At 48.9% G+C, this 24177-nt stretch overlaps 1 protein-coding gene across 1 annotated transcript in view; it reads left to right on the plus strand.

Moving 5' to 3' along the window:
* The first annotated feature begins 528 nt into the window (after positions 1-528).
* pigg (phosphatidylinositol glycan anchor biosynthesis class G (EMM blood group)) overlaps positions 529-24177 on the plus strand; it is a 56833-nt gene continuing 33184 nt past the window's right edge. The window contains exons 1-7 of the mRNA XM_030368452.1: positions 529-940; positions 1470-1675; positions 6054-6263; positions 6901-7089; positions 12855-12993; positions 16656-16868; positions 22166-22383. Coding sequence (XP_030224312.1) covers positions 787-940; positions 1470-1675; positions 6054-6263; positions 6901-7089; positions 12855-12993; positions 16656-16868; positions 22166-22383 — 1329 coding nt within the window. The 5' untranslated portion in view covers positions 529-786. The remainder of the gene's footprint in view (positions 941-1469; positions 1676-6053; positions 6264-6900; positions 7090-12854; positions 12994-16655; positions 16869-22165; positions 22384-24177) is intronic.

The raw sequence follows: 24177 nt of genomic DNA on the forward strand, positions 1-24177 counted from the left end.
CTACCTATTGTAAGTCGGTTTGGATAAAAGCGTCTGCTAAATGCAAATGTAAATGAATACAACTCGCTTGTCCAACCATTGGTGGTTTAAAATTCATCCATGCTAGTAACCCTATTTTTTTATGAAGGGATACGTTTTTGGGCTGAAACTGGACAATTGAGAAATTAAAGATTATTACATGTTATTTCTTTATATTGTGATAAATCTTCGTGTTGAGTAGGAAAGAGGGTTAAACATGCTGGAATAACTGAATATATAAGTCACCTGACAAGCTCAGAGGGATTTTTTTTTTATGCGCTATGACTGATATAATTATCCTAAAGAAAACATTTCTATAATCAAATTGGCCTTGATCATCAATCATAGGAATTTATATATTTTTCGATTATTAATTCTGATTAATTCAGGTGTGACAAACAATGATGCAAACTTCCAGGAGTGTGACCTGTACAGCCAGTTCAGAAACCTATTCGCTGGAGACGGGACGCGCGCACTGGTTCTGTTTGAGTCTAAACACCACCCGTAGTTGCAGAGTACCCGGAAGCAGCTCATAACATTTGGATAAAGCTTAATCTCAATGCTCGCTTCTTATTTAATCTCGGCCGCAAACCTATTATTTCACCTAGTAGAACGCCGTTCGTTTCGATTTCTAATATGCTGTTTATTCATATAAATATGGGAAATTATTTAATTGACATTTGTATATAGTCTGCAGACATTTCATTGCCTCTTGCTAGCTGACCACATCTCTTCTTTAAACCTCCTCACTACGAGTCAAACGTCAACATGAAGATCCGAACGTCTGTGTTCACTTCGTTCATAATGATGGCCCAGGTTTTGGGCATTGCACTCTTCCTCCGGGGCTTCTTCCCTGTGCCGGTGAAGTCCTCCGTCTCAGCCAAGAACAAGCTGTCAGACCTGCCCGCCGAGCCCCTGACAGGTGGGTGACACCTTCATACAGCCTGCTCCTCATCTCTTGTCCTAAACCCTAATGCATCACAGTCTACCTGCCTCTCATCTCTGGTCTGAGACCCTAATGCATCACAGTCTACCTGCCTCTCATCTCTGTTCTGAGACCCTATGTATTACTGCTCCTCATCTCTGCTCTGAAACCCTAATGCATCACAGTCCTGCACCTCATCTCCTCTCTTTGCATATTGCCTCTGCTGTCAACGACCAATAAAAACAGCCATGATATGATGTGTTTTGGGTCGGCATGTGGCTTGGGAGGTAGGGCGGGTTGGCTGGTAACCAGATTGATGCTAGTTCGATCCCTGGCTCCTCCAAGCCGAGTGTTGAGGTGTCCCTGAGCAAGACACCTCACCCTGAATGCTCCCGACGAGCTGGCTGTCGCCTTGCATTGTTGACTCCGCCGTCGGTGTGTGAATGTGTGTATGAATGGTTGAAAGTCGCTTTGGCAACTGGTTAGAAAAGCGCAGTATAAATGCAGTCCATCCATCCATTTGCAGGTGGTCCGCACAACTCATCCCGGCTCCCAGACCCGCTGTTCAAGAGGGTGGTCATCATGTTGGTGGACGCGCTCCGGGAGGACTTTGTGTTCGGACCCAACGGACGGGGGAACATGCCCTACACAAGCCACCTCGTTGAGCGGGGGTCAACACACAGCTTTGTGGCGAAGGCGAGACCCCCCACGGTCACCATGCCTCGCATTAAGGTGAGAGGAGGCTGTTGGGTGAGGAGACCCATTTCGAAGGCTTACGTCTTCTGCTTGTAGACAAGTCATGAAATTAATATCCACATTCAGAGCAGACAGATATGGGGCCACGATGACCCTCAAGAAATCTCATGAGGGCAAAGACTGCACAAGCTGTTTTAATATGAATCTCCAAATTGAGGGCAACACCTTGCATTAAACCATGCTTTAAATTGGCCATGAGGAACTCATTTGCTGACTACTGCCCCTGAATATGCACTTCCAAGAAGCTCAGACTACTCTCCCCGACACTACCTAATATACCTAGCATATCTCCCGCAAACTTCAGAAAAGCAATGTCTGTGTCTTGTATTTCATATACCGTGGTCAAGATATCAGATATTTTCTTAATGTGGATCATGTTAGGGATCATATATTTCAGGCAAATATGTCAGCTGTTTATTTACCCCCTGCTAGACCTTTGACCACAGAATGTGTGAAAAGATTTTCAGTATTGAAGACAAGAGCATATCTCTTTTTTCCCAAAGACAACTGAACAGGTGGATTCACTGACACAAACAGAGCCAGTGAGTTCTGCCAGAGCAAAGTTGTTGAGGCATGTTGTCAAGGGAGAAAGGTTAGCTGGATAGACACAACCTTCCAGAAAACACAAGAGCCCTCGTTTGTAGTGTAGAGACAGCTTAGGGCCCCGAAGACATCAGGAGTTGAACTTTGACATTTGAGTGTTACTCTATGGCTCAGTATCCATGGCAGCATGCAGGAGGATGAGAGTGAGAGGGGCATGTACGGTAGATGACAGGTTTGTAGGGGAGCAAGCAGTAACAGATGAATCACACTGTGTGGTGTTCATATTAAAGGGCAGTGTAGAGCAGAAGCAGACAAACGCATTATTGAACACATTTTCATTGCAAGAATTCCTTGCAGATTTGCAGTCATTTTAACAACGACTATATGAACGACCCGGGACCACACTGTTTGTACAGTGTTGCCACTGCACACAGCGGTGTCATATTGACCATGTCATGTCAACCTTTTCAATTGTATTGCTTTATGAATGTCTGAAGTCATATTGCAAACATTTTCCAAAAGTAATCATGATACAGTATTCTACTAGGCTAGCAGTTCTCCAGTGTGGGATCCCCTGGATCAGATCAATATTCACAGCATTGCTCAACATGCTTCAGTGGTATTGAGGGAGTCCTTCATCATGTGCATCTAAGTGGGAGAGGAGGAGTCGGCGCCCCAGCCACCCCCTCTCCCCAGACAACAGGATCCTTAATGCCCTACAGAGAGGTATTAATGGCCCCATTAGACGCCCTGTCAACGCAGTCTATTCAAATCATGTCTCACAAGGCTATTTATCGTACATGCTAATGCATTGATCACAAGCTAAAAAAAAGCTGATGAGACACTGAAGATGCTGAATCAGCCGTAAAATGATTCCCTTCTACTCGTGCGACCCTTAAAAAAGGCTTAAATTAAATGCACTGAAGGTAAAAGTAAGACAAGAATCACCTTGTTTATTGCAGAATGGATTTCTCACACATTGGATGGTTGTCACATTATTGTTGAATGTTTGTTTAAGAGATAACAGACATACTATTAAGCCTAAAAGATTGCGTTCATCTTCCTTTATTGCTGCCCTTAAACACTGAAGATGGGTTATAAAAAGCCAAATTGCAATTTTATGGTTCGTCAGCAGGGGGCGATGTAGATTACAGCCATGTCACCATGAGCGCTATCATTTTATCACTGCATTGCACCCAGTTAACTGGTATGACACAGCTAACTAATCCAAATCTCTTTAGACATCATGGTCATTACATTAAGAATATGTCTGGCTCTCGGGTTCAATTTGTTTACAGCTCGCACAGTGTGCTGCAGTACTGTACAATGAACCACTGCAGCCTATATATACATCTGCCCTAGAACATTCATCACAGTCTGTAGATTAAGTGGTTGCTATTTCTGAGATGCCGCTGTCCTACGGCCTGCCATTAGATGACATATTTTCAAAAGTGTGTCTTCTCCAGCCAATAGAGGAAGACAACAAAGGGAGGTCCCTCAGTGCTCAACATCTGCCAAGCACTCAGACTCAAGTGGAAAGTTTCTTAGAGAAGAGTTGGCTTCATCAATGTCTCCTTAAGCATAGTTTCAAACACTTTATTACCATATTATGGGGATATACTGGGAAGTATGCATCCCAAAATAAAAACAAACCTTGAGCTCATATTTTTCTGGAGAAATGTTGTTCTGCAACCCTTTATTAATGCCGCAACTGCCGCATGAACGTATGTGCCTTTCGATTTCTCTCCAGAGCCAAACATACTTCCTGTTTTAGTTTGGTCTTTTATAATAAAGACCATGACAATCAAACAATAATTCAAAACTGGAATTCCAGATCCACCAGGTACATTACTACCAGGTGTATTTGTGGTATATTCTGGGCTATTTTACAAAGGATTCCAGTCTAAAGTTGTCAACCTATGTTTAGAATGAATGGAAGACTAGGCAATCTAATCAGAGAGCATTTACAAGACAATTCAGAAAACCAAAGTCTCTTGATTCATATGTATCCCAACTAGGCCTGCCCGATAAATCGTTATAAAATCGCGATCTCGAATCACACCCCCTTTTCTTTTTTCAAGCCTTAATAAACAGGTGGGTAGAGTTGGTTCAGTAGTTATAAAAGGGCAGCAATTAAAGACAATCTGCTGCTATATTTACAAAATAAATCTTTCTGTTTTTCATACTGCACTTTAATCTGTTATAAAGGGCCATATGAAACGAAACGTGCTAGAGGTGCCAAAAAACGATGTTTGGTACTGCCATTTAAATTTTTTGGTTATGGTTCATGTGTGCGATAAAAAATACATTTCGTGAGAAAAAAATCGTGGCAGAGAATCGTGATATCAATTCTGAGCTAAAAAAATCGTGATTCATATTTTTCCCCGAATCGTGCAGGCCTGATCCCAACCCTGTGGCTTAGTTAGTATGTTGATGGCCGCCAGATTTCCATGCGTGTCCCTGTGCGGTTAGTGGATCGAGGGGAGCATAACTTCTATCAGAGATGCCGACTTGTTTTTCTGCTTTTGAACTTTTCGTCCCGTTGTTGATTTATTTATTAATTCATTTTAATGACATGTTTGTCTGTGTACAGTCAGTGAGATTGCAGTATGCTAATCTGTCATTAATATAGGTCAACTGAATGACTGTAAAAAAATGTGGTTGTTTTCAGATGGGGACAGGCTTAGGTTTCTTCTCCTGGTCTGGTCTAATAGACCAGTAGGCAGGTCCACTACCATGCACCTATCTCGGTTAATCTGAACTCCCCTGCAGGAGAAATCACTTGTTAACATTGTTTTTTAACAAACGTTGTGGGTAGTGCATTTAATGAAGTTGTAACTCCATGAATAAGGTCTTGTCAAGGTTAAGAGAAGGTGCCACACTGGGTTAATCTGATCAGCCTACTTTAAAGGACAACTCGGTCAATATGTGGGCATGTTTGTTAGCAAACAATAAAAACGGAAGGCAATTAATTTAGTGCTAATTTAATCGCTTAGGCTTGCTGCTTCTGGGAATTCCAGGTGTAAACGTGGGAAATGAAGGAATCTTTAAGTACAGCCTAGTTTGTTAGCAGCGTAGACAGAAACAATCTGAAACAATCTGAACGACACCAACCGAAGCGTCTGCCAGCATATGCTAATCACCACCATAAAGCAGCCCCCGTTCCGATAAGCAGAGCACGTTAACACCTGGGGGGGGGGGGGGGGGGGGGCACAGGAAGCCGGCTGGCTGGCGTCTTCTCTGTGTGCTTCTCTGGAATGATCCGAACACCTTTGTGCCCCCCCCCCCCCCACCCCCCCAAGCACAACAAGCCGTCCACGACTCCCAAATTGGCCAATTGTTTCCCCTGTCAGTCCAGCCGGTGGTGTTTGCATGGGGGAGAGGGGGAAGGTGATGGCAGGAGATGTAGTTGTTGTGTAGCGGCTTGTTTTATTTAGCGTGTCGTGACGCAAGCCCAAGCAATTGGTACATCTTGTTGGCAGCAAACGTGTGCCAGTAATCCTTGTCATGTTTGATGCGATGGCTGGGTTTGCGGGGACATGCTAGATGCTTTTTAGTGATTACTTGCGTCTTGTTTGCAGCAAGCGGTGCCAGTGCTGCTTGTCATGCTCGGTACGTTTTGCTGGGTTCGCTAGTACATGCAGGATGCTTTTAGTGATTACATTAACCCAAAGGCAATTTTCAACACAGTGCTTAGTCAGCTCAATAGGCTTTGAAAAGACATTAAAGTGGGGGCCCCTCTGGTCCGTAGATTCAACTGACATCAGGGTGTCGTCATCCCCCCCCCGTCCGTCCCCCCCCCCCCCTCCAGGCCCTCACCACCGGCAGCATCCCGGGCTTCATCGACGTGGTCATGAACCTGAACTCTCCGGCGCTGCTGGAGGACAACCTGCTCTGGCAGGCCCAGGCGGCGGGCAAGAGGATGATCTTCTACGGCGACGACACCTGGCTGCGCCTCTTCCCCAAGCTGTTCATGGAGCGCGACGGCACCACCTCCTTCTTCGTGTCCGACTACACCGAGGTAAGGGGTCGAAAGTAGCTCAGGAGGTAGAGCGGCTTGACTGGTAAGCGGACGGTTGCTAGTTCAAACCCCGGCTCCTCCATAGCCGAGTGTCGAGGTGTCCCTGAGGAAGACGCCTCACCCTCACTGCTCCTGACGACCTTGCTGTCGATGAATTGTAATGGTTGCTTTGTATAAAAGCGGCAGAAGCATCCCCTAAATGTTATGTAAAATGTAGGGTCTCCTGGCTCGTTCGTCGTAGCGAGTGAATGTGTTCAGGAACGTAGGTCTTTGTTATTGTATTGCTTTCAAAGCCTGATTGCTTTCGCTCCTGTCTGACTGAATTCCGCCACTCTAGAGATTACCGGGCATCAACGTCCACTGACTGTCGCGTACAACACATTTTTGCAAGGAAGACTTTGCATGATGTCTCCATTGCAGTCATCCTCATCGCCGTGTGTCCGGAGTGTTCCTCGGGTATTCGGACAGAGCCTTCACCTTTGCACCGCCGATGTCATCCTGCTTGGTGACTCAAGCTGTCTGGCTCTGGACTGACGTGCACGAGCCTGAGTCACCCAACACCTCCACCTTGGTGTCCACTGCTTCTAACCCGTTTTCTCCCCTCCCTGGGGGTCCGCCCGCCCGTCCGTCTGTCCAGGTGGACAACAACGTGACCCGGCACTTGGACAGCACCCTGAAGCGGGACGACTGGGACGTCCTGATCCTGCACTACCTGGGCCTGGACCACATCGGGCACGTGAGCGGGCCCCGCAGCCCCCTGGTCCGGCCCAAGCTGCTGGAGATGGACGACGTGCTGAAGAAGATCCACGGCGCGCTCGTCTCTAAGGTGAACCCTCCCCCCCTCCCCCTCCCCTCCCCCGGCCACACGCCGCTCCTCATCAACAGAAACACATCTGAATGAATAAGAAGAGGCCTTAGCAAGGGTCGTGGTGGGAGGACGGGGAATATCGGGAGGACCTGTGGTTGCGTCTCTGGTTTATATATTCAAGTCCAAACAACACCGCCTGTGTTATTTATTCCGCAATGTCCCTTTGAAACTAATCATTTTTTACTCTGTACTACTAGGTGTGTGTGTGTGTGTGTCCGTGTGTGTGCGCGCCCGTGCACGTGAGTGCGTGCATAGGTGTCTTTGTGCGGGCAGATATTTTTTTAATGTGAAATCGGGTAAAACATGTGGTGAGAGCAGATGCCGTCTCGCTGTCTTTCAGCTCACGTTTGGTCATGCAAACGTGAGTCCACACATCTCACCGTCTTACATCTCCCCTCCGCCGGGCCTGTGAACCAGAGCGGGGAAATGGAGAGCGAGAGAAACAAGGCGAGGGTTTCCTTTTAGCGAGCCACGGCAAGGCATCCATGAAAACAGTTTTTGTCAATTGAAACACAGAAACACAAAACAATTACAACAAAGTAGTAGTGCGATGGAAGCTACTTTGGAGGAAGTTGTGTGAAGCAGTGAGCCGTTGCATCGGGTGTTGTAGCTCATGTCGGGGTTGGGTGGGATGCTTCGGCGACGGCAAAGGGAATAGCTCGGTTATGCTTCCAGGCCAAATGCACGGCTGTTCCGCCAGCGATCCGTTTGACGGAACCCCGCCGCTCCAGCAACATGTGCGGCGGGCGCGTCCCTACTTTAGTGTGGAGCCAGGGCTGACCTAAATATGGATAAACCCGGCGGGAGCTTCAGACGCGCTCTCAAAAAGAAAAAGAAAAAAGCGCGGAGGTAAAACTGGCGTGTTGCTTGGGCTTTTTAATTATTTTTTCTACCCTGATGAGGGATGAGCTCTCAGGCCGGCGCTGGCGTCTTTCACCCAGCCAAGCCGCGGCGCGGAGCCTTCTCCCTTTGTGGAGTCCGTCTCAACGAGGCGGCTGGTATCTCAGCCTCTTCCCAGAGTTACAAAAGAGCTGCCGGATCCGTCCGTGCACAGCAGCGAGGTGTAGGCATTCAGAGGCTGGCTTTCAGAGAGGTGTGTGCGTCTGTGTGTGTGTGTGTGTGTGTGTGTGTTTGGACGTGTATGGCTGTACCTGCAGTGCAGACTATCGCACTCTCCCCCATTAAAATCCTCAAAAGGTGGAAGAGGATGCTTCACTCAGTAGGCTCCAAACGTCTGGTCTGGTGGTGCAACACACGGCGTCAGCTGTATTAAAGTCTGGATGCGGCCGGGGAGCTGGGCCCCACCTGCACCACACCTGTACCGCGGTCACGATGAGCTGGGTCTGCAGAAAAACACTTGTTTCTGCACATGCCTTTTTTTTTTTTTTTGTTTCTGTCATTGTGGAACAACACTATTCCCCGGGGGAACTGAGCTGTGCAGCATTAGTACATGGAAACATGGATGGATGAGAGAGGAGGCTGTCCGTGGGGGGGAACGCGCAGGCCTGCAGCGGTAGGGTAATAAATCCCGATCTGAATCACCCATTGTTATGTACTGTGTGGATGGCTCGGTTAAAAAAGCTTCCGCGTGAACCGAAGGAAAGCGTCTCCCATGAGCCGGCTCCTCGTGGCTTTCATCTCGGAGAGCAGGAGTCAACTTTTGCACTATTCATAGAGAGGAGGCTGGGTGTTGTTGTGGCGTCTGAGGACGCCCGCAGCGAGGGATCTCCCCTGGGCCGTCCCAGAGGTCAGCGACTAGATCTAGGACAGAGCTCCTACCCACGCTGTCTTTTTTCTCTCTGTTCGTCTCTCTGCTTCGTTGAAAGTATGGTCATGAACGACTTCAAATCAATCCCGGTCGTGACCCCGTCACATGTTCCCCCTGACATGGAACCCCTCTCCGCGTGGTGTCCTTCTGAGTATCGCAGTGAGTCTACCACTGCCACCATCACCACCGTCACCATCAATACAACCACCCACGTCTTTCACCACCACCACCACCTCCACCACCACCACCTCTACCAATACCACCACACCACCACCACCTCCACCACCACAACTACCACCACAACAACCCCCACCACCACTACCACCTCTACCAATACCACCACCACCACCACAACAACCCCCACCACCACTACCACCTCTACCAATACCACCACCTCCACCACCACCACCTCTACCAATACCACCACCACCACCACCACCACCACCACCACCACCACCTCTACCAATACCACCACCACCACCACCACCACCACACCACCACCACAACAACCACCACCACCACCACCACTACCAATACCACCACACCACCACCACCTCCACCACCACAACTACCACCACAACAACCCCCACCACCACTACCACCTCTACCAATACCACCACCACCACCACAACAACCCCCACCACCACTACCACCACTACCACCACTACCACCACTACCACCCTCCACCATCACCACCTCTACCAATACCACCACACCACCACCACCACAACTACCACCACAACAACCCCCACCACCACCACCACCTCTACCAATACCACCACCACCACCACCACCACCACCACCACCACCACCACCACCTCTACCAATACCACCACACCACCACCACCTCCACCACCACCACCACCACTACCAGCACCTCCACCACCACCACCTCTACCAATACCACCACACCACAACCACCTCCACCACCACCACCACCACTACCAGCACCTCCACCACCACCACCTCTACCAATACCACCACACCACCACCACCTCCACCACCACCACCACCACTACCAGCACCTCCACCACCACCACCTCTACCAATACCACCACACCAGCACCACCTCCACCACCACAACTACCACCACCACCACCACCACCACCACCTCTACCCATACCACCACCTCCACCACCACCACCACCTCTACCAATACCACCACAACAACCCCCACCACCACCACCACTACCAATACCACCACACCACCACCACCTCCACCACCACAACTACCACCACAACAACCCCCACCACCACTACCACCTCTACCAATACCACCACCACCACCACCACCTCTACCACCACCACCACCACCACCACCACCACCACCACCACCACCACCACCACCTCTACCAATACCACCCCCACCACCACCTCTACCAATACCACCACACCACCACCACCTCCACCACCACCACCTCTACCAATACCACCACCACCACCACCACCTCCACCACCACCACCACCACCACCACCACCACCACCACCACCACCACCACCACCACCACCACCTCTACCAATACCACCCCCACCACCACCTCTACCAATACCACCACACCACCACCACCTCCACCACCACCACCTCTACCAATACCACCACACCACCACCACCTCCACCACCACAACTACCACCACAACAACCCCCACCACCACTACCACCACCACCTCTACCAATACCACCACCACCACCACCACCACCACCACCACCACCACCACCACCACCTCTACCAATACCACCACCACCACCACCACCACCACCACCACCACCTCTACCAATACCACCACCACCACCACCACCACCACCACCCTCCACCATCACCACCTCTACCAATACCACCACACCACCACCACCACCACCACCACCCCCACCACCACCACTACCAATACCACCACCACCACCACCTCTACCAATACCACCACCACCACCACCACCACCACCACCACCACCACCACTACCAGCACCTCCACCCCCACCACCTCCACCCCCACCACCTCCACCCCCACCACCACCACCACCACCACCACCTCTACCAATACCACCACCACCACCACCACCTCTACCAATACCACCACCACCACCCCCACCACCTCCACCCCCACCACCTCCACCACCACCACCACCACCACCACCACCACCTCTACCAATACCACCACCACCACCACCACCTCTACCAATACCACCACCACCACCACCACCACCACCACCACCACTACCAGCACCACCTCCACCACCACCACCACCACCACCACCTCTACCAATACCACCACCACCACCACCACCTCTACCAATACCACCACCACCACCCCCACCACCTCCACCACCACCACCACCCCCACCACCTCCACCACCTCCACCACCGCCACCACCACCACCTCTACCACCCCCACCACCACCACCACCCCCACCACCACCCCCACCTCTACCACCTCTACCACCACCACCACCACCCCCCCCCACCACTACCACCACCACCACCACCACCACCACCTCTACCAACACCACCACACCATCACCACAACAACCCCCACCACCACCCCCACCACCACCCCCACCACCTTCACTACCACCACCACCCCCACCCCCACCACCACCACCACCACCCCCACCACCACCCTCCACCATCACCACCTCTACCAATACCACCACACCACCACAACAACCCCCACTACCACCACTACCACACCTCCACCACCACCACCACCTCTACCAATACCACCACACCACCACAACAACCCCCACTACCACCACTACCACACCACCACCACCACCACCACCACCACCACCCCCACCACCACCCTCCACCATCACCACCTCTACCAATACCACTACACCACCACAACAACCCCCACCACCACTACCACCACCACCACCACCACCACCACCACCACCCCCCCCACCACCACCCTCCACCATCACCACCTCTACCAATACCACCACACCACCACAACAACCCCCACCACCACTACCACCACTACCACACCACCACCACCACCACCACCCCCACCACCACCCTCCACCATCACCACCTCTACCAATACCACCACACCACCACAACAACCCCCACCACCACTACCACCACTACCACACCACCACCACCACCATCACCACTTCTACCAATACCGCCACCACCACCACCACCATCACCACCACCACCACCATCACCACCACCACCACCACCACCACCACCACCACCGCACTACACCAACACCCCGCCCCCCTACTCCCCCACCACCAGTCCCCATCACCTGCACAGCTTCCATCGCCCCCAGGAGCTCTCTGTCACCCTCCCCACCTCCGCCCGTGCCTTCTCATCGGGGGAAGTTGAAAGGGAATGAGGGAGCGAAGAACCCGGGCGAGATCAAAGCCCGTCACACAACTCCCCGTGAACAACGCTGCACCTCTGTTTGTCACCTCACCCACTCGGCTCAGCCCGGGGGTGGATGTGAGCCAGCAAGAGTTAAACTCTGCCTCCCGCTCCGCAGAGCCCTGCGTTTAATCACCCCGGCGTCAGAAACACTGACGTCAAGAGAGCAAAACCTGCAAACACAAGTAATTGCGAACGCCGGGTTTCTGATTGGATGACGTCTCGAGCATCGCCTGCTTCAGAGTCCTCCTGAAGAGGTGATTTGTAACACCTGGTATTTCTTTCAGCCCCACATAACAACCTAAATCACAATCCCAGTTCCCTCTCCAGCAGGTGCCACCGTCGTTGTCGATTTTAATTCAGTTTTTCGTTATAAAAACCAGCACCTCTCCGACACAATTTGGGGGTACCGGACGTGTGGAGATGTTCAGGGTTACCTCGCTCTATGGGGGGTCTGGTGCTGGTGGAAGGTGAGGCGATGGCGCCGCTTGGTTGTTGGCTGGTGTGGAGCATGGCGGGAGAGCGCTGCATTATTCATGTGTGAGCGCTCGGCTGGAGACCATTAACCCTGGTGCCCCCCCCCCCCGCAGGAGACGGAGGGTGCCCCACCCTACCTGCTGGTGCTGTGCGGGGACCACGGCATGTCGGAGACGGGCAGCCACGGCGGCTCGTCGGAGCCCGAGGTCAACACCGCCCTGGTGCTGGTCAGCCCCGCCTTCAGGAGGAAAGGTAAGCATCTCCCGCCTCCTGTTGCTCCCTCACATGCTCCCTAACCTTCTCGCCTGTACTGTAGTCAAACCTACTGGTGAACCTTTGATTCTTCCCAGGTCTCTGGAGACAACACTGTATTCGCTGCACTTTATTTGAAATTTGTCCCCTCCTGTCACGGAGGGGACAAATATCTGCAAATGATCCTCGTCGTCATGTTCTTCTCCGGGGTCGGGTCGTGGGGGGCAGCAGCTCTAGCAGGGAGGCCCCGGACTTGCCTTTCCCAGGCCATATCTTTCTGTCGGCAAATGATGTCAAATGACAAAAATAAAATACAACGAGAAAATGTGCTCAGTATAGCGTGGACCTCCGCCAACACACAAAGAAACAGAACCTGGGCGGGGACTGGGAAGGTCAGCCACCATGCTGACTGATGTTAAAGGTTTCAGGGGTTAATGTTTTTTTTGGGGTACATTTGGGAAATCATGCACTTTTTTTCTGATGTATCACGACCACTGCCGCACCCACATTTGAATGATTGGCATTAAAGTTTACCTCTGGTATCTTCAACCTCTCGTGCCCATCTCCGAGCTACCAAATCAAATTTGGTGCAAAAACTTTTTGAGAGATCCGACACACAGACATACAGATGGACAAACGCACACGCTGGGCGAAGACATATTCCTTGGCGGAGGTAGAAAGGTCGATGATTTGTCCAGAAACAGGATATTTGCAATCCCCTGTGTTTTCTCACACTCCGAACACACACTCAGACCAGTGCGCTGCACGGACCGACCTCAGTGGTGTGGGGAGCGAGGTGTTTGCAGAGGGTTTATCATCGTGGACTTAACGAGAGACCCGGTCATGTTGGTCCACCAGATACCCGACCCGCGTCTGACCATAGCCCCCTGCCTCTCTCTGGTCCTCGTGGTTGACAACTCTCACACAGACACACACACACACACATACGCAAAAAACACGCACACATGCGCACACAAGCACACGCACCCACACACAAGCACACACGCACACAGACCAACACACACACGCGCACACACACACCTCATTAACCGTGGTGGTAGAGGGGTTTGTGTGTGTGTATGTGTGTTAGCACTACAGTTAGCATGGTACAGAAAAGTACAGTCAGTACTTAAAGTAAAGTCACACATTCGAGACACTATTTCATGGTATTTTACGCGTACACAACCCATCAGGTATAGGTTAACCCATCAGTGCCTTAAATTGAGAGGAAAAATGAACATCCACCGAGTGAGGGGAAACTGCACCTTGCGCACATCGCTAGTTTTGGGCTATATAGGTCAACGTCATCGCAGGCAGACACGCACCCGTCTCCACTGGAGGGGATGCGGGCGAGATGTGTGAGAGTGCATCAACATATCATCGGCGGTGTGATGAATGCGGTTAGGACCACGTGTAAATGTGATAATTACTTCTTTCTCCGCTATTATTCCACGGCAGAGAAACACCTGGTGTATTTCCGTCGTGTAGTTTCATAAATCACGCTGCAACAGAATCCGGGGTGTGCGAAACGGCCCGCTCCCCGAATGAGTTTAAAGACTGACTAACTCGACTGCCAGAGAGGCTGTCGCTCCTGACAAAACTACAGTTCCCACCTTGAACCTAATTAATTTCTGTTGTCAATGAAAGAAACTTAGTAGCCCAAATGCACACGTTACTCCTAGTAATTGAACATGCCAAATATTGTAATTAGTGCATCAGCGGAATGTCCTGTGGTCGGGTATATGGTTGTTTTACCTGACAACATAAGGCAGAAGAGGAAAGAACATGGCATGTGTCATTAGCTGGGCTGTTCTTTTATTTCATGTTCGAGATTTTTTTACCAGTAGTGAAGTTGTGCGTTTTTAGAAGTGCACACGCGTTGCTCTTAGTGGCAGAAGGTCTCGTGCACGAAGGCAACATGCACAGGGCCTGCATACATATTTATTTCTCAGTCTAGAGAATTGCTGGTGCATTGCCTGGGCCCTGTTCTCCACATAGGAACTATTTATCTCTCCACTTCAATACGACCTTGGCGGCGGTTGAATGAACGAGCAACGACCTTGCGTTTTTTGCCAGGGAAAAAATAGTGAAACAATGAAAGCCCTCGTCTCCAGAGTGATGTTTGTATTTCTTAAATTGGGTTGAATATTATGATGGAAATAGATAGCAACGTGTGCAAGCAGGTCACCGCTTGAATGGGTTCCCTCGAAAACCTGAGCAAACATTGTAAGGTTAATGCAAAACCACTTTGGGGAACAGCGTTTATCGACACTGTCGTGCCCCCCCCCCCGCCCCATAGTTCACCGTCACAGCAGAAGGCAGAACTCGGACTGTTTTAAGTTCCTATGATCAGATGTTGAGAGCCCAGCCTGCGACGCCCTTCCTGCTGTTGGAGTAATGAGCTGAGCTGGTCATGGACCACAGATAACAGGCGTCACAAGTTGTATACTTTCTTTATCGGAGTCCGGGAAGGGGAGAGGTTCGTCAGGTTTTCCTAAAGGGATACTTCCATTGATTCTTAGACCTATTTCCATGCCTTAGATGTGACATTGAATTGCTGTGGCCAGCAGAGCGCAATTGATTAAATTCTGGACTTCGATTGAGTCTTTGTCAGGAAACTACAGCAAGAGGAGCTTGTTTTGCAGCCTGGCTTGCTGCCAGTTATGAGAGCCCGGGCCCAATAGGCCGCTTGCTTCAGCTCCGTCTCTGAGCAGAGCAAGCGCCCCTGCAGCCAAACTAGCAACTTCTATGGGAAATACGAACGGGAATTCATGAAACAATCCTGTTAACTCCCTCCAACAAACTTTAAATAGTTCTGTTATGGTTCTGGTGCTATCCGCTGGAATGGTTCTGGATGCTTTCAACAGGGCGTTAAGTGCATTCATTTCCTCTTTTTAAAAGCTTGATCCAGTAGTTTAGCCTTAAAGGGACCACAATCGTAGGATTTATTAGCTTTAATGCAACAAATACTGTGGTGGTGTGGCAGAGAGGCCTCAGGCTTTTTCTGATGCAATTCCACTTTATTTGAAACATTTGGCCTTCACTTAATTTTTTTTTCAATCAAACTAAGAGCAAACTCTGAAACATTGAACGTACGGCCAATGCAATTTCTATTGAAACTTGACGCAAGCCAAATGTGCAGATCGATACATTTATTTTGATTGATCAAGTTTCATTCTTGCTTGAGTCAAAAGTGTAAGGCCTGTAACTCATATCATGGATGTAGAAAAGAAAACTGAACTGAACCAGAACTTTTCATGTACCAAAAACTGCAATGATGTCATGCCTTGTCTTAAAAAACAAAACAACCATAGCATCTTCATTGCTTTGTTTTGTGTGTTTGCAGTGGGCTTGCAGTTCTTTTTCGTTGTGTTCCATTATTTGTTTATTAGCAGTGGGCTAGTTCTTTATCTTTGTGTTTCTGTATTTGTTTATTAGCAGTGGGCTAGTTCTTTATCTTTGTGTTTCTGTATTTTTTTACTAACAGTGGGCTAGTTCTATTCCATTGTCTTTCTGTGCATTTTTAAGCTTGTCCAATCTTTAAGTGTGTGTGTGTGTGTGTGTGTGTGTGTGTGTGTGTGTGTGTGTGTGTGTGTGTGTGTGTGTGTGTGTGTGTGTGTGTGTGTGTGTGTGTGTGTGTGTGTGTGTGTCTGTCCGTCCAGTGGGGATGGAGACGCCCAGCGTGGTGGAGCAGGTGGACCTGCACCCCACCCTGGCGCTGGCGCTGGGCCTGCCCATCTCCCTGAACAGCGTGGGCCGCCTGATCCCGGCCGTGGTGCAGGAGGCGCCGCTCAGGGACCGCCTGCGCTTCCTGCATCTCAACGGCCACCAGCTCAGCTGCCTGCTGGGGGCCAGCGTGGCGGAGCCCCACCGAGGTGAATACAGATCACTACAGACCAATACAGATCACTACAGACCAATACAGATCACTACAGACCAATACAGACCAATACAGATCAGTACAGACCAATACAGATCAGTGCAGACCAATACAGATCACTACAGAACAATCCAGATCAGTAAAGAACACTACAGATCACTACAGATCACTACAGATCAGTACAGATCAATACAGATCAATACAAATCAATACAGACCAATACAGATCAATACAGATCACTACAGATCAGTACAGATCAATACAGATCAATACAAATCAATACAAATCAATACAGATCAATACAGATCAGTACAGACCAATACAGATCAATACAGATCACTACAGAAAAATCCAGACCAGTAAAGAACACTACAGATCAATACAGATCACTACAGATCAATACAGATCAGTACAGATCAATACAGATCAATACAGACCAATACAGATCAATACAGACCAATACAGATCGCCACAGAACAATCCAGATCAATACAGATCAGTACAGATCACTACATATCAATCCAGATCAATACAGATCACTACAGATCACTACAGAACACTACAGATCAATACAGATCACTACAGATCAGTAGAGATCAATACAGATCACTACAGAACACTACAGATCAATACAGATCAATACAGATCACTACAGATCACTACAGAACACTACAGATCAGTACAGATCAGTAGAGATCAATACAGATCACTGCAGATCACTACAGAACACTACAGTTCAATACAGAACAATACAGAACATTACAGATCACTACAGAACACTACAGATCAATACAGATCACTACAGATCACTACAGATCACTACAGATCACTACAGAACACTACAGATCAGTACAGATCAGTAGAGATCAATACAGATCACTACAGATCACTACAGAACACTACAGTTCAATACAGAACAATACAGAACAATATAGATCACTATAGATCACTACAGATCACTACAGATTGATACAGATCACTACAGAACAATACAGATCAATACAGAACAATTCAGATCACTACAGATCAATACAGATCACTACAGATCAATACAGATCACTAGAGAACAATACAGATCAATACAGATCACTACAGAACAATACAGATCAATACAGATCACTACAGAACAATACAGATCGATACAGATCACTACAGAACAATACAGATCAATACAGATCAAACATTCAATGCGGATCACAGGTTTCCATCCTCTCTGTTCAGGTAGAGTTCAAGCAAAGTGATGACAATACAGTCAATAATTGTTGTTTGTGCAAACTAAGGAAACGACCCGGTCAGTAAACGATGCGTGCTACTGGTCAGCTTCCTAATGGAGATATCAAACCAAAAGGTGCCTGCTACTGGTTAGCCTGCTAATGGAGACATCCGACCAGAGTTGTTTGTCTGCGTCATGCTGTCGCAGCAATGGTGTCATCATTGTTTTCCCCACAGTCTCTGTTTCTTCAATTGAATCATCCTGAGCAGTACCGTGGTAGAAGGACTACCTCCTCTTGTTAAAAGCTTTACTTCTACCGCTGCTTATCAAACCAACCCCCATATGAAACGCCCCTCTGCTTATCCAACCGACCCCCATATGAGACACCCTCTGCTGGCGTGTGCCCACTACAATTCCCCTTCCTGTTTGAAAAACCTTTTGGAGGTTCTCAACTCCCCTGCCAGTGATTTGCCTCCTCTTCAGAACCTTTGTCTCTGTTTGGTAACATCATACCTTCTGTGATAATAGGTCATACTGTAAGCTTAGATCATTCTTAGTTTTCCATGGAGGTTTTTGGGCTGTTTATTCAATCCAATGCAATAATTTTGATTATATTGCAAGAACGAACGAACACACACACACACACAGACACATGTACACACACACGTGCACACACACGTACACACACACACGTACACACACACACGTACACACACACACAGCTGAATCTTATTTTCCTCAGTAATCTGCCTAATAAATCGATAAATGCTATTGTGTTGCTTATTGAGGAATATAACAATGCAAATTCCAAAATATTTTGTGTGAACATTATTTAATAGAGCAACGGAAAAAAAAAAACGGAAGAAAAACACTTTCTTTTAAAGTGCATTCTCTGTGCTCTTGCCCTATTTTGGTCTGTAGTTTCCATAGCGATGGGCGTAATTCATTTTCTTTTCTTGTCTTCCTCCGGCAGACCTACATTAGCTCTGTTGATTATCTGTCCACTGGGGTAATGACGGTGTTGTGACAAGGGTGTGGGGGGTGATCATGGAGCTGTATCAGAATATGGAGCACCCTCCCAGGACACCTGTGGTTGTCTATCAGGTCCCATGTGGAGGCTATGTGCATGTAAAGTCTGACCCAACATCGATGGGGGTCACTGCGATTCACCTCAGCTGAAGAGGAGCCTAGTTCCAACTCTCCACAAACCTGCTGCAATGTTTTTCCTATGTGGAAAAAAACCTAGACTTGAAGCCAAGGATGAGTGACAAGTTATCTTTCCCCTCACTGGCTCACTGCCTAGCTCTCTCCCCAGCTCTCTGTCACTCTCTTTCACACTCCCCAGATAGTTCGCTGATATATGAAAAACCTGTTTATTTTCTTCCATCCTGGGCTGTTTCTCTAAGCTAAGGTTTATGCAACGGATATTAGTCGGTGCCTTCCCACAGTGGCACCGTGCTCAGAGATCAGTCTGTCTCCTTCCTGCAGACAACAGACTCAGAGATCAGTGTCTGCCTTCCTACAAACAACAGACTCAGAACAGTCTGTCTCCTTCCTACAGCGAACAGACTCAGATTAGTCTGTATCTTCATACAGACAAGACTCAGATCAGTCTGTGCTTTCATACAGAAAACAGACTCAGATCAGTCTGCATCTTCATTCAGACAACAGACTCAGATCAGGTTGTGCCTTCATACAGTGAAACTGATTTAGATCGGTCTGTGCCTTCATACAGAGAACAGACTCAGATTAGCTTGTTCCTTCATACAGAGAACAGACTCAGATTAGCTTGTTCCTTCATACAGAGAACAGACTCAGATTAGCTTGTTCCTTCATACAGAGAACAGACTCAGATTAGCTTGTTCCCTCGTACAGAGAACAGACTCAGATTAGCTTGTTCCTTCATACAGAGAACAGACTCAGATTAGCTTGTTCCTTCGTACAGAGAACAGACTGAGATTGGTCCGTGCCTTCATACAGAGAACAGACTCAGATTGGTCTGTGCCTTCATACAGAGAACAGACTCAGATTGGTCCGTGCCTTCATACAGAGAACAGACTCAGATTGGTCTGTGCCTTCATACAGAGAACAGACTCAGATTGGTCTGTGCCTTCATACAGATAACAGACTCAGATTGGTCTTTGCCTTCATACAGAGAACAGACTCAGATTGGTCCGTGCCTTCATACAGAGAACAGACTCAGATTGGTCCGTGCCTTCATACAGAGAACAGACTCAGATTGGTCCGTGCCTTCATACAGAGAACAGACTCAGATTGGTCCGTGCCTTCATACAGAGAACAGACTCAGATTGGTCCGTGCCTTCATACAGAGAACATACTCAGAGATCAATCTGTGCCTTCATACAGGACCAGATACAGAGAGAACAGACTCAGATTGGTCTGTCCCTTCGTACAGAGAACAGATACAGAGAGAACCGACTCAGATTTGTCTGTGCCTTCGTACAGTGGCAACAGGCTCTGAGCAAATGTTACGGCGTGATTCATGCCTCCTGCTTCAGGGTGCTCATATCTCTACTTCCTCCCCCCTCCAATAAACTCCCAGTCACTATTTGTCACCGAGCGTGGAGGGGTAGGCGGCAAGGCGACGGGGAAGTGTTTCTGCATGTGATGTGGGTTTAAGGAGCAGGAGGTGTGTGTGCGTGTGCGTGTGTGCACAAATCAAAGCTATAGCACGGGTACTACTGCACTGTTGGTAAAGCAGCTCAGGACTGTAGTGGAGCTTGCGGGTATTTCAGTTATTAATAGCTATTGTGCATGAGCGATTTTGAGTGTGTGTTCCTGAGAAATTGGGTGAATAATATACGGGCGATCTTACATTCTGATTATGTGTTCATTCCTGTCTTAATAATAAATGATTCACTGTCAACCATACTCCAATTCCAAAGACAAACAGTAGATTTTCCCCTTGACTGACTTCCTTCACAAAATGTCATATTTTGATATCTTGATTTATTTAAAAATAACAAGGTCAGGCCTTGGGTTTATATTTGAATTTGTATCGACTTCACTCGCTTTTATTTTTACTAGCTGTGTTCAGCCACGATACGCTAGTGTTTGAGTCCAGTCTGCTGAAAGAAAAATTAGATTATTATATGGATATGTGAATATGTTTCTTAAGTTTATTCAATCATTTTTATTGTGTTCATTACCCTACCCCACCCCAAGGCCAGGACCCCTCCACTGAAAACCCATTTCCTCTCAGCGCTCAGCAGAGTTCAGAGGAGAGGGTGGGGACAGGGGCCGGGGGGGTGGAGGAGAAGGGTGGTGGCGGAGTTGAGGGTGGAGGACAGGGTGGGGACAGACAGATGGGGGTGGAGGAGGGGGGGGGGGGGGGGAAGGAGGAGAGGGTGGGAGGGGAGGAAGAGGGTGGAGGACAGGGTGAGGGTGGGGGGAAGGAGGAGAGGTTGGGAGGGGTGGAGAGGGTGGGGAAGGAGGAGAGGGTGGGAGGGGAGGAGAGGGTGGAGGACAGGGTGCGGGTGTGGAAGGACAGGAGGGGCATGATGATGATGATGACGACGCTGATGGCAGCATGATGGACTGCCGTTGTGTGTTCGGTTTTGAACCCGATCCCTTACGCCTTACCCTGTCTCTGCCAAGTTAACTTTTTTAAAAAACGTTCCCCTAATCCCACTGACCCGATGCGTTGGATTACTTGCTTCCAGGGCGTTGTCCAGGATCGTTCTTGAGACTCTGCATAGACATCCCCTCCCACCCCTCCTACTTACTGTATGTTGTACGCCCCGGCACTTAATGTACGCCCTTATTGTATGTCGTACTTAGTTAAAGTACTTAGTTGTGTAGCATCTTATCCTAGCTTTCTTTGTTGTGTTCAGGGAATGGGTTAACCTAGCGATTGTTCGTTCTTTACACTTGGCGCCATGAACATCCTTAGAAAAGCGTCTGCTAAATGCCCGAAGCGACTTTGTGTCCTAGAAAAGCGCTATATAAATCCCATTTATCATTTCTTATTATATGTAAATGTGACTGTAAATGACCAAAATCCCTTTCTCCCTCCCGGCCTTCTGTCTCACGCGGGGTTTGATGTGGTTGTCTTTCAGAGGTGGGCGTGGAGCAGTTCCGCGTGGCGGAGAAGGCCCACGGCGGCTGGATGAAGCTGTACCTGGAGGGGAACACCTCGGAGGTGCTGGGCAACATGGGGAAGAAGGTGCTCCGGCAGTACCTTGAGGCCCTGGCCTCCATGAGCTCGGCCCTCAGCAGGCAACTGGGCAAGTACGACATGTACTCCATGGTGGCAGGCATGGTCATCGTCTTCCAGGTGAGAGGCATTGGAGATTCACTCATTACACTCACTCCAATGGAGCCTTTTTCACCGGGCGGCCATCTTGGTTGTGAATGCTAGCTAGCTTTAGTCCCCCTACCCAGGTCGTGTTTTACAGGCTGTTCAGGCCATTTCAGAGTAACCCTAGATACCACCCTCTGAGTGGGAAAAGGCAATCAGAGCACACTGCAAGCTCTGCTTCCCGGTCGGAGCTATGAAATGATCCGATATCTTGGGTTCAACTGATTGTTTAATGATGGTGTCCTCAGAGGTTCGGAGAGATCTTCTTTTCTATGTAGTTAATTTGATAATCCTAACGTATCCGTATCCCCATATGCATAAGTGAATACCATCAGTGTCACTATCAGAGCAATGGGATTTATTCCCACTTACCCATCTTGATTTCCGCCATATTGGTTGGGTGCAGCATAAGAACCAAGAAGGAACCAAGATGGCCTTGAGGAGATGAAGGCCGGTACTGGGGCCAGCGGTTGCCTGAGAACTGCATCCTGTACTCGTGGGATGGTGTGTGTTTAAAATTAAGGGGGGGAGGAGGTGGGGGGGGGGGGGGGGGGGGTGTGTGTGCTTTCTATCAAGAGATTTGCTGTCATGTTCTCAAGGCACTTTAGCCTCTTTGTTCTTTAAGAAGTATTCATCCCAATTACTGGGCTGCATGCTCCAGCAAATTCTGACGAAATCCAATTGTAAAATCTGCAGCGTGCCGTCACAATGTTGAGCGTCTCCTATCCATTATCCTCCCCTCCCAGACGCCTTTTAGTTAATTTTAGAATACGAATTGTCTTCAAAAGTATGAATGGAGGAGAATAGAGGCATCGAGCGATGGACCCATGGGCTGTGGTGCATTTATGGTGATAACAGACACTAAGTGCTAATGGTGCTGTATAGTACAGTTACAGTTAAGGGTGTTTTAGGCCCCGTCCACACGAAGCCGAAACGGGCGAAACCGTTACGGTTTCGATCTATCCGGTTTCGAAGTATCTCCGTAAAGACGAAGCCAAGCGAAACCGGATAGATCTGTAGAAACGCTGTAGTAAACATTCCAGGCCCATAAGGGGCGCTGCTTCTGGTACACAAATCCAGAAGAAGAAGAGGCGAGCATGCGCATAAAGGCTGCCCCCCGAACCACTAACAACACAAACAAACAGCTCTTCTACGATGGCGAACTAGATTCTCAATAAATAATGGCTTAGCAACCCAACAAGGGACATGATATGCTGCAGAACGATTACAAGCTTGTAGTCCGCCATCATCTTTTTTGTTGTGATTTCTGAGATTCCGCGGGCTTAAGAGCCATTGGCTAGGAGGTCGAGGGGTGGGGCGATGACGTCATGGTTTGCGGTTTCAGTCGGTTTCAGGCGTCCACACGAAACCAAAACGAAACCGGATAGATTTGAAACCACCTCCGAGGGTGGTTTCAGAAGTTTGCAGTTTCGGTCAGCGGATTCGCCGGCTTCGTGTGGACGGAAGGCCGAACCGTAGCAGACCTTTGCGGTTTCGCCATGAAATCAGCTTCGTGTGGACGGGGCCTTAAGGGCTTCCCTCATCTTCAGGGTTTACTTTAATTTCTGTCTGATTTGTCGGCATGATGAGAAAAAGTTTTACCACCATAACCCCTCATTAAAGTCGAACTTCCCTTGCAGTTAAAACATTCATTGTACTTCAACATTGCCTTTTTATACTACTGAAACTATACACTGTAGAAGGCTGCGGCAAAAAGTGAATGAATCACACAATAATTTGAAATCATTCTGAGCTAATTGCACTTCACAC

Source organism: Gadus morhua, chromosome 10 (genome assembly GCF_902167405.1).
Source record: "Gadus morhua chromosome 10, gadMor3.0, whole genome shotgun sequence".
Taxonomy (NCBI): domain Eukaryota; kingdom Metazoa; phylum Chordata; class Actinopteri; order Gadiformes; family Gadidae; genus Gadus; species Gadus morhua.